Raw genomic sequence first — 10,245 nt, forward strand, 5'->3', positions numbered from 1 at the left:
GAATTAAATAATGCAATGAAATCCAAATTGATACTCTGTAAATGGTTTCATTAACAAAATAAATATAATTTCCGCCTATAATCCAAATTTAGATATTGTGGGAGACCCTCAAAAACGAAGAGATGAGGATAAGTCTTGTTTATGTTAACTATTCACAAATCAACGTGTGAATTTCTCTTTTAAGTTTTCGATAAACTCCGGACCATAAAGTTTGGTCAAATTCTAGTCTATTCCATAATTTCCAAAATTATTATAATTAGTTAGTAGTATTTTTTAAAATTGCGGGATGGATCAAAATATGATCAAACTTCGTGATTTTTTTTGCCGTTTGCCATTTTATTAACAATCAAACTAAAATTATTTATGTAAATCTCAAATATAAGTATTGAATCAAATTTATTTAATGTTTATATTTCAACCCTTAATATTTCATTCAAACTATAGAAATTTTTATTTATATATTAAATACAATTAGTTTTGCATCAAATATATTTTCCGACCCCTAGAGCTCATCTGGTGTAATTGTATAATTTGGTTTTAGGTAATAATGTTTGTTTTTTATATTTCAAAAAAACTGTCCATAACTTTCATATCTCAACAAATGTGGGACACTTTTCGAAATTCATTTTTTCGTTTAAATCTGGGACACTTTACGAAATATGTTAATGCTTAAAAACTTTTATGAATTATACTAAAAGGTGGTATACAAAAATATTATACATGGAAAAAGCTCTACTTCGATGTACGACGAGGTGGATTATTTTTCATCGATGATATTTGGTAGAAAAGAAAGTTAAACACACTAAAAATTGAGGCATAAAACACTAGTATTAAATTTTTTAACACAGCACAAAGAGTAGTAGTAGCATTTTGTGACTTTTTGCTTAACTAACTATACAACGTGGATTTTGTTTTTCTTAACAAAAAAAGCGCACCAGCATGTTTAAAAAATGCACTCCACCCGCAATAAATAAGCAAAAGTTCCTAGCAGTATACATCGAGGAAGCAAAAAGAGAGAGGTATCAAAATTACAATCGTGTACTTCACAATTTTGCAGGATAGTGCAAGTGAACAAGATATGTGTTGCACCTCATTCATCATTAACGAGCTTACATAAACTTTCTTACAAAAATTGAGTCTGCGAGTCACATGATCATGCTAAAATCGTTAGAGAGGCTAAAAATTAGGAAAAAATCGATAAAAATGGCGCTATCCCGAGAACCATCAAAATTGTTCAATGCTTGTCTGGCCCGGCTCAACAGTAACACAACAACGTACTAGCTCGTTAGCCATGCGCACTGAGCATTCTCGTATATATGGTAGGTAGAAAATCAAAGCCCGCGTTAAAAAGCACAGTTCAACTTGTTGCCACCTTCCTTTTGACAATTCTCTTCCTTCTAGCCTTGGGCGCAGGTGCATCACCCTCAACTTTAGAGTCGGTTTGTCCTTGTCTGATCCCAAGAAGCCCGAGCCCAGAGACAATAGCATTTTTGGATATGAACCATTTTGAAGAAGACTGGTTTACGCCTTCTGAAGGTCTGTTGTAAGCTTTCAGGAGATCCTCCGATTGAACCAATGGATCAGCTTCAACACCAAGCCAAGCCAACCTAGACGTTTCTCCCACTTGAACATTCAGGACCCTGCATGGATTTGCATTCACATTTTACTTCCTCTTTCAAAAGCCAAAGTTACAAAATGCAAGAGATCTTTGATGGAAGTGTAACTTGTAAATTGTTAGCCTTAACCCTTTTATGCTAGTTCCAGAGACTCCACATTTACATCAAGACATGAGCATGAAAGAGCTAAATAAGGGATAAAATGTATTTTCTTTCAATGAGCTCAATGCCCATATGCAGTCCAATAGGCCTAGAGAGAGACCTCCAAATACTACTACAGGTCTGCCCAAGTCAAACCATGCATTCAACCAATTGAGCTCATAAGAACAAATATATCAGTTAATAATATTATAGAGTTAGATTATTCAAAAATCCAAAGACAAACCTCAAAGCAGCGCTGAAGAACAGAGCTACTCCTATAACATCGAAGTAACTGGTCGTAGCTCTCTCAAAACCACATAGAAGTTGATAGCGCAGATTGGCATAGAGACCAAGGAAAGCTCCGTAACCGAGTGCATTGGTGCTAACAGATGGAACGCTCACTGATAACCTAACAAAAGTCATCCCAGAAAAAAAAATGCTGTGTGTCAAGAAGCTAGGAAAATTACCAGAATAAGCATAGGTTAACTAGGACATTATCATTGTGACTATTTCTACCTTCCCTCTTTTTTCCTGGCTGAAAAATTTGATAGAGCCCCCTGTGCAGCTCCGGCAGTAAAACCTACCATACTTAACTCTGCAGCTTTGTAAAGGAATGATAGAAGTCTCTTTTGTATGTCAAAGTCTCTATATTTATAGCTAGCTTCAAAAATATTATTAGGGAGCTTTTGCAGAGTATTCTGCAAATCAGTTTGGAAGGTAGTTCCATATGAACGACAGGGGGCAAGAGACCAAACAACAATTGCATTGCAAGCTGTCACAGTGAGCACATTGATGAGGGCAAGATCCCATTCCTGCTTTATCCTGACACATGGAAATTTAGGAGTCACTGAGTCCTGTTCACTGAGTCCAGAGGCACATAATAATACAGCGAGTTTCCTTTTCTGTTATTGCTACTTCTAAGTATACCTCTCTTTTCGATTCTGGATCTCCCACAAAACAGAACAACCAATTGTACTTGCCTGCTCAAGAAGCAGTCTGAGCATAAATGCAGGATCGGCAATCATCCTGTCAGAAGAAGGTCAGGTCAACATATCAAAAAATGGTTCCAAATCCAATCTATGCTACCCGGAAAGCTATTCACAGACTGCTATATAGTAAATGCCCAAGTGCCAATATAAAAATATACTGTTAGTTCTATAGAATTACCATATAGAATATAATGTCCAATTAATGAGATAGCTGAAATCCTAATGTAAACATTTAAAGATCTCTAAGAGACCAATTAACAGAGATAGAAATTGTAAAAAGTCCTAGATGCCACGTTTTCCCTCGATACTTCACAAGTTCCATCACATACCAATTCTAATACCATATACAGTCTACCAAGCATGAATATAATCCAAAGTAGAAACAACACTTAATGTAATTAACTAACAACGACTCATTCTAACAACTATTTTACATTTGTCTTAATTTTAATAAGACAGGTAACAAAATACTTTAATCTACTTGCATTTTATTGATAAGCTATCAAAAGTTACAGATCACAATTCCCAAAAGAATGGAAAAAAAATCTCACAAGTGGGATAAGGAACAGAACCCAGTATAATGCCACTCATAATTGAGCTCCTAAAAAACCAAAAGCAACAATGCAAACAAAGATCAAGAAATTTCTCCAGCCAAATACAAGCCTGAATCATACAAGCAGAAATAAGAACAGAACATCAAGCTGTCACTTAGAGATACAAATATATGATCCAATTGTTACAATAGAAGGCCTAAATTCCCCCACTATACTACTCTTGAAATCATGCAAGACGAAAAAGGAATGAAAACAGCAAAACAAGGAGTATAAGAAAGCTACGCTTTGCTCTGAAGTTCCAGTGTCTAAGATAGAGAAACTGTTTCCAGATTGTAAATCCGTAGCACTCAGACTAATAAGCTCAGAGCACAAGGGAAAAGCCGATGCCCGACATAAATCACATATTTCATATTTCATGATGCTATCAAGAGTTCAATTTTAAGAACGGAGCTGTCGAGATATTTTTTATCTTCAATTTATTTCGAAAATACAAATGCCTACAACCAACCTGCCAATAAATGCTCTAGACAATCCTTGGGGAATAGACCGTGAGATGAACCTTGCTGTGGTTGGCCTGGCATTGATTGCAAGAAACTTTACTAATTGAGCAGAACTAACCATACCCTGTAGCAAGCAGATATCAGATATAGTTCTCAAAAAAAAGAGGGGGGTAAAAAGGGGCCTAGCATTACCATTTCATAGGCTTGACGGAACCCAGCTGGTAAATCCATAATTGTCTTTTGCCACTCATTTAATACAGCATCAACAAATTTCCTATCAAACAACTGCAGATAAGTGTTAGCAAAAAAAAGGTGGTAAACAAAAATTAAATAGATTAGTCTTTAGACAAAATTGCATCCACTTTTGTTTCTATGGACAGATTTGTTCATTACCTCCTCCAGAATGATCCTTCTCCTAAACGGTCCACCCTCGTCTCCCTCATCACCCTCATCAAAATCGTCAAAGTAATCATCATCATCGCCACCATCATCGCCTCCATCACCACCGCCATGACTAAGACCCTTCCCCTGATTGCCACCTCCACCCCCGGTTTCAATCTGCCATTATAAAGAGAAGAAGCTTATGACCAAGTACATTTGAATCCATGAAAGCAGGTTTAAGGGGAGATGTAATGAAGACTGAGATGGCATGCAAATTGTTCAGCAACGAAGAAGTTCCTTCAATCGCCAACCAAGTAGGCTCAAATTAATATCAGCACTCAGCAACACTAAACCAGAAACCTCATAAATTAGAGCTATGAAGCACAAATCCATGAATCCAACTGCGCCATGGTCAAGATAGACCAAAGATTGCAGTATAGAATGGAGAATTGAATTCAGTCAACCAGGATGAAGCAGCAGAAGATGAGCATAGCCTCACCACGAGAACCCCAAATATCATTCTCAAATGCACATTGATCGAGTTCCTCGATCAAAAATTAGCAGACACACTGAAGCTGACGGATTAAAAATATTCCGCTTAAATCCACCTTAAACCACTTAACTAATATCTTGCTATAAATAATTGTGCATAACTTGTGAAATTCGAAATCACCTGAGCACTAGACTTAGTTTCCTTCTTCGTCATATCCAGCTTCGATTTCTCCAAGGTAACTGCTCCAAACGCCCCGTACTGTCCCCCCTTCATAGTGGGGCCAAACTCCACGGAGCTGGAAGAAGGAGTCGAAGAAGGAGCATCAGGAGACGCCTGAAAGCATCGCTCAAGGTGCGCATTAGCGTCACCGTCAACCAACGCAGAAGATGAAGCCCTAACTGTAAAATAATGCCTCCGCCGCCTGCCGGGAAACGGCGGCGATGCTGGACGCAGGGAAATGGTTGCAATTGGCTGCAAGGTGGACGACAAGGATTTGGTCGTTGGCGCGAGAGGCATAATCTGCGCTGTTTGGAAGACTGAATGAGACATCTTTCGCTCTGTTTTGTGATCCGAACTGGTTTGAGCGGGATACTGGATTTGAAGATTAGGGCTCAACTTCGTCGTGGAGAAATGGTTGATAATTCTTGATTCCCCTTGAGCTAATACCTCCCTCAGAGAGAGAAGTGAATTAGGGGTGAGGGTGAAGTGAAGGTTTTGATCAAAAACGAGGCGTCTCTGCGACAGACTCACTCAAACTCGGAGATGAATCGACTCGGCCTTGAATCCGGATTAATTTATCATTTCTTTAATTCCACTTGAATGTTGATTAAAATACATTAAATAAGGTTCATTCACAATCACAACTAAAGCTATTACTAGAGCATGGTAAATGGAGAAATAAACTAATATAACTACCATATTTACTTTTTCTTCATAAAAAATCATTCTCCAAGAAGAGAGATATTTGAGAAGGTATTATACATTTTCCCATTTTGAATAGGTATTTTTACTTCTCCATCAATAGAGAGGTAAAATTGTATAACTACTATATTTGCCTTTTTTTCATTAAAAACTATTCTCCAAGAGAGAGGTATTTGAGAAGGTGTCACACTTTATGAATTTTTAATGCATTTTGTACTATTATTTTATGTTTAAAAAATCATTTACCTTTCTATATACTCCCTCCGTCCTACAAAGATTGTCCCATTTTTCTATTTTTATCCGTCCCACAAAGTTTATCTCATTTCACTTTTTACCATTTTTGGTAGTAGACCTCATATTCCATTAACTAATTCCTACTCACATTTTATTATAAAACTAATACTTTAAAAGTAGGACCCACATCTACCAACTTTTTCAACTCACTTTCCATGACATTTCTTAAAACCTGTGCCGGGTCAAAGTGTCTATCTTTGTGGGACGGAGGGAGTACTTTTTCTCCTTTAGAGTATGTTTCTTTTTGGAAGGGTATATTTTACTTTTTGAGGAGATATATAGATGATATACTTTTTCTATATACCTTCTCCCATTGCAGATGCTCTTAGATGTCGTGTAAGTAAATTGATGAAGCAAGTGCAAGGGTCATTCTCAACTAAAGTAGTTGTTCAAAATATAGAGTAGTTGTGAATTGGTGAAAAAAAATAAGGGCATACAAAATTTAAAAGAAATTTGGTTGTGAATTGGTGAAAAAAATAAGGGCCATTCAAAATTTTATAAAAAAAATAGTTGTGAATTAAAAAAAATTCTAATAATTACCTAAACATTTTAACTCAGTAATTAAAAATAATTTCTGGCTGTGAATATCTCGGAATCTATTTTAATTTTGAATTGGAAATAATAGCCTAAAAGCACATACATAATCAAGAATAATCTCGAATGTGAATGATAACCCTCTTTCATAACCAAGAGCTTTGAAGATGTAAGTATAAAAATACTCACCCACAATGTAATTAAGATGGTGTTCGGTTTGCAAGATAAAATAATAATACCAAGATACAATCTAGAATTGAGTTGTGAGATTATTTTAGTTATAGAGAGTTAGCTATGACTAATTATCTCATGATTATTCATCTAGAATTGAATTGTGGGATTGAATCTCATGAACTAAACACACAACAAATTTAATACTAGATACAATCTTACAAACCGAACACCCCCTTAAAAGTATTACAAGTTGTAAGTAATAATCAAGCTAAAAACTCTAACTCAATAAATAATAGAGTAGTAATTTTGAGTTGCCAGAAGGATAATTAAAAACTTTTACTCATAAAGACTACTAAAATGTATATGCAGTTGTAAACTTTTACTTTAATAAATCCACCGTTAGTGTTATACAAAACATGAAAATTCTCATTATATTCACACTTAAAATTTAAAACTTTCATCTGTGAATAACACTTGGCAATATCTTATTCACAAATCACAATCACAACCTAATGTCCTAATCAGTTTATAGTTATGAACGATGCGTACAAATTATCATTAACAATTAGTAAAAAATATTTTTATATTACGATTGATGACTTCAAATTCAACTTCACTGAGTCTATTATTTAGTTAGAGTGAAAAAAATAAAAAATAAAAAGTGTTTTTAGCGCTTATTGAATGAATATGTATATAAAAACAATGAATCCTCTCTCAATATACTCCATCTTGCATGTCTTTCTTACTCCATATAAATAAAAGTTTATAAAATTATTTACACATTTTTAAGTCGACTCAATAAAATACATGCATGCAATAGCTTAAACTTGCGGCGACGATCGATACATAGAGCTATCGTGACTCTCAATCATCCTTTACTTTTATTAGAGGTGATTGAGAAGATTAGGCAAACAAAACTAGGTAACCATAAACCCTGAAACAGAAAGAAACCTTTCATGCAAAGCCATTCCTTAATCTCCACAAACATCACATTTCACAACACACATATATATTGAGAGAAAACGACGTTCAAAGTTCAAACGTAACAATCATGTCCACGGCTCGTCGACCCGGCGTGGTAGTGAACGGCGTTCAAAGAGCAAGAACCCACCACTACTATTGGTGCCGGCGCTGCCAACGCTCCATCAGAACCACCACCACCGACCCCTCCCAAGTCCTATGCCCGCGCTGCTTCGGCCAAATCCGCCACGAGCTCGACGTCTCCAGGCCCGGCCCCCTCCTGGAGTCCGGCCTCGACCCCTCTCCAGCCGCGCGCGTGCTGGACGCCCTCGCCCGGATGCTCGACCCGCCCACCCCGCCACGCCAGCAAATCGAAGACGGCGAAAGCAGCAGGCGCCGCTCCTTGATACTGCTTCAGTTCATCGGGCCCGATCAATATCATCCTCCCACCGAGCCCGTGGTTGCCGGGAGTGACAGGGCGGCGGCGGTGGAGGCGCTGCCGGTGGTGGAGGTGAGCGAGGAGCGGCGGAAGAGCGAGTGGTGCTGCCCGGTTTGCAAGGAGGACTTCGAGGTTGGGGTGAGAGTTAGGGAGCTTCCGTGCAAGCACTTCTATCATGATGATTGCATTATTCCTTGGCTGCAAATGCACAACACGTGCCCCGTGTGTCGCTACGAGGTGCAAGGGCTACCGTCTAACAACAACGACAATAACAACGATATGAATAGTAATTTCTTCTTCCCTGGTGATGAATACGATCTTGGGTATAGAGGCGGAGAAGAAGGAGGTGATGGTTCCGGAAATTGGAGGTGGCCGGAGATCTTCTCGTCGAGGCCATTCAGTTTCCTTATGAATTGGGCAAATCTATGCCTTGACTTTATTGACGACACCATCGCTCCAGGAGGTATAAAATCTTTGCTTTCGCACTGAAAGTAATTATAGTACTTGGAAAAAAAATTGTGCATGATATCCAATAGTGAAATGCATTCATCATAAACTAATAAATATATATGATTGACTACAAAGACGATGAAATGGAAATTGTGACAGGTAACTCTTGGTGGCGATCTTGGCCCATGCCATAGCTAGCTTTGTCATTTAATTGAAGGTAAAATTAATAATATGAATTAGACATTAAAGAGGATGAAGATAGGTTCAGCACAGGTATGTATTTCATTCTCGTTCACTGGCCAAACTCATGTATAGCAAATTAAATATTTTGTTGAGACGAACTGATAAATATATCTAAAAAATGATTTGAATGAAATATAATTCCAAGGTACTCAGAGTCTCAGAGCAACAATTGGTGGAAACGATTCAGAGTTAATTAGTACTAGTATGCTCTATAATCAGCTGACTCAATGGAGATGGGAGGTGCTGCCCTGCTTGCCCAAATTGCGGAGATACTTATCTAATTTGTAAATATATCGATAGTTTATATAGAGCAGCATTATTTATTTGTTTTTATCTTTTTATTTAATAAATACAGATTGGTGTTGCATATAAAAAATTTCAATGTCTGAGAATAAAAATGAAAATGTCAAATTTATTGATATATTATTTCTATCTTAATTAGTACTACTACCTATACTAGTATTTTGTTTAGGAGCAAGCCGCCAACCCTGTAAAATCCTGCAAATTTTAGTCAATGTTGTGTCTTATTCGATTTGACCCATCTCTTTTCTTCATAGTTATTTAAGAGAATGAAATTTTAGTTTAAAATGTGTGCCCACACATATTTAATGCGGTATAAATAGATTGGGAAAAAGACATGTAAAAAAATGCGGTCAAATGGAACACAAGCTAATTGAGAGTAATGAAATGAGAGGGTAAAACTAAAAGTCTAAAACCCAATTAGACTGCAACTGTACGGTATCGAGCAACCCTTTAATAACTGAAGTGGTTACAGCGAACATCTCTAATCACTGAAGATGCATAATGGTTAAAGGCTTAAAGTATTATTAAGTCTAAAAAAAAATTCTCAGATTCGAGTCCGTCGCAGAAGTACAGTACTAATTGAAATTTATGTTGATAGGAGTATTAACAAGGCAAAACACATTTAGATTTTCTTTTTGATAATTATCAAGGTATTCACCGGCGGGCACAGTAACTTTTAAGGGCATCCGCAATGTGCGGACGATGCATCGTCCGTCGCATCGTCCGCGGCCGATACATGGTCCGCAGACGATGCGCGGAGGATACCCCATCGTCCGCCACTGTGGACGACGCGGACGATGCGACGCGTTTCCTTTTTTTTTTTAATTAAATTTTCAAAACCTATATACACCTCTCATTTTCACTTCATTTTTCACTCTCAAATTTACACTACATTTTCTACATTTCAAGCAAAGTGGATTCCAGAGATTACCCAAATCCGAATAGTCCGATGTTCGGTGGTGCACGATGGCCGGGTACAGAACCCGACGAATACCGGCCATTCGACACCAACACCGAGTACGATCCCGACTTCAGCACCGACTCGTACGGGCTGTCCGACATGGAGCCTTCTCCCCACCGCCCCTCCGCCACCGCCGCACCTCGCGGCCGGCCCGCCGCCGCATCTGGGTCCGCCACCAAGAAGAAGCGGACCAAGGCACGAGCCCAGAAATTGCCTTCAACGGAGGTGTGTGAAGAGTTCGCCCCGGGAAGGACGAACTACTCCGACACCGAATCCATCGTCTTGACGAGAT

General features: G+C 38.0%; 2 protein-coding genes across 5 annotated transcripts; one reads left to right on the forward strand and one right to left on the reverse strand.

Moving 5' to 3' along the window:
- Nucleotides 1–1,079: 1,079 nt before the first annotated feature.
- LOC125193804 (protein RETICULATA-RELATED 1, chloroplastic-like) lies at nt 1,080–5,419 on the reverse strand. The gene is made up of 8 exons (XM_048091691.1): nt 4,855–5,419; nt 4,194–4,358; nt 3,993–4,085; nt 3,809–3,924; nt 2,685–2,783; nt 2,274–2,579; nt 2,002–2,166; nt 1,080–1,640 (listed from the first exon to the last, which is right to left on the reverse strand). Exons 1-8 carry the CDS (start codon nt 5,221–5,223, stop codon nt 1,358–1,360), a joined length of 1,596 nt encoding a protein of 531 aa, XP_047947648.1. The 5' UTR covers nt 5,224–5,419; the 3' UTR covers nt 1,080–1,357.
- A 2,229-nt stretch (nt 5,420–7,648) lies between these two features.
- On the forward strand, nt 7,649–9,070 carry LOC125193806 (E3 ubiquitin-protein ligase SIRP1-like). Of its 4 annotated transcripts, none has more exons than XR_007171637.1 (3): nt 7,649–8,459; nt 8,606–8,722; nt 8,846–9,070. XR_007171637.1 is itself a non-coding variant. In XM_048091697.1 (2 exons), exons 1-2 carry the CDS (start codon nt 7,649–7,651, stop codon nt 8,638–8,640), a joined length of 846 nt encoding a protein of 281 aa, XP_047947654.1. In that variant the 3' UTR covers nt 8,641–8,826. The 4 variants fall into 4 exon arrangements, 1 of the variants encoding a protein (XP_047947654.1); XR_007171636.1 differs by having other exon boundaries at nt 8,606–8,719; nt 8,835–9,070; XR_007171638.1 differs by having other exon boundaries at nt 8,606–8,719; nt 8,851–9,070.
- Nucleotides 9,071–10,245: the final 1,175 nt, after the last annotated feature.

Source organism: Salvia hispanica, chromosome 6 (assembly GCF_023119035.1).
Source record: "Salvia hispanica cultivar TCC Black 2014 chromosome 6, UniMelb_Shisp_WGS_1.0, whole genome shotgun sequence".
Classification (NCBI taxonomy): domain Eukaryota; kingdom Viridiplantae; phylum Streptophyta; class Magnoliopsida; order Lamiales; family Lamiaceae; genus Salvia; species Salvia hispanica.

Coding starts and splice junctions, on each gene's coding strand:
- LOC125193804 (XM_048091691.1), bottom strand. CDS start 5,223: ATGTCTCATTCAGTCTTCCAAACAGCGCAGATTATGCCTCTCGCGCCA. Junction 4,359..4,854: donor AAACTAAGTCTAGTGCTCAG/GTGATTTCGAAT, acceptor TTATAATGGCAG/ATTGAAACCGGGGGTGGAGG. Junction 2,167..2,273: donor GCCAGGAAAAAAGAGGGAAG/GTAGAAATAGTC, acceptor GACTTTTGTTAG/GTTATCAGTGAGCGTTCCAT.
- LOC125193806 (XM_048091697.1), top strand. CDS start 7,649: ATGTCCACGGCTCGTCGACCCGGCGTGGTAGTGAACGGCGTTCAAAGA. Junction 8,460..8,605: donor CGACACCATCGCTCCAGGAG/GTATAAAATCTT, acceptor AAATTGTGACAG/GTAACTCTTGGTGGCGATCT.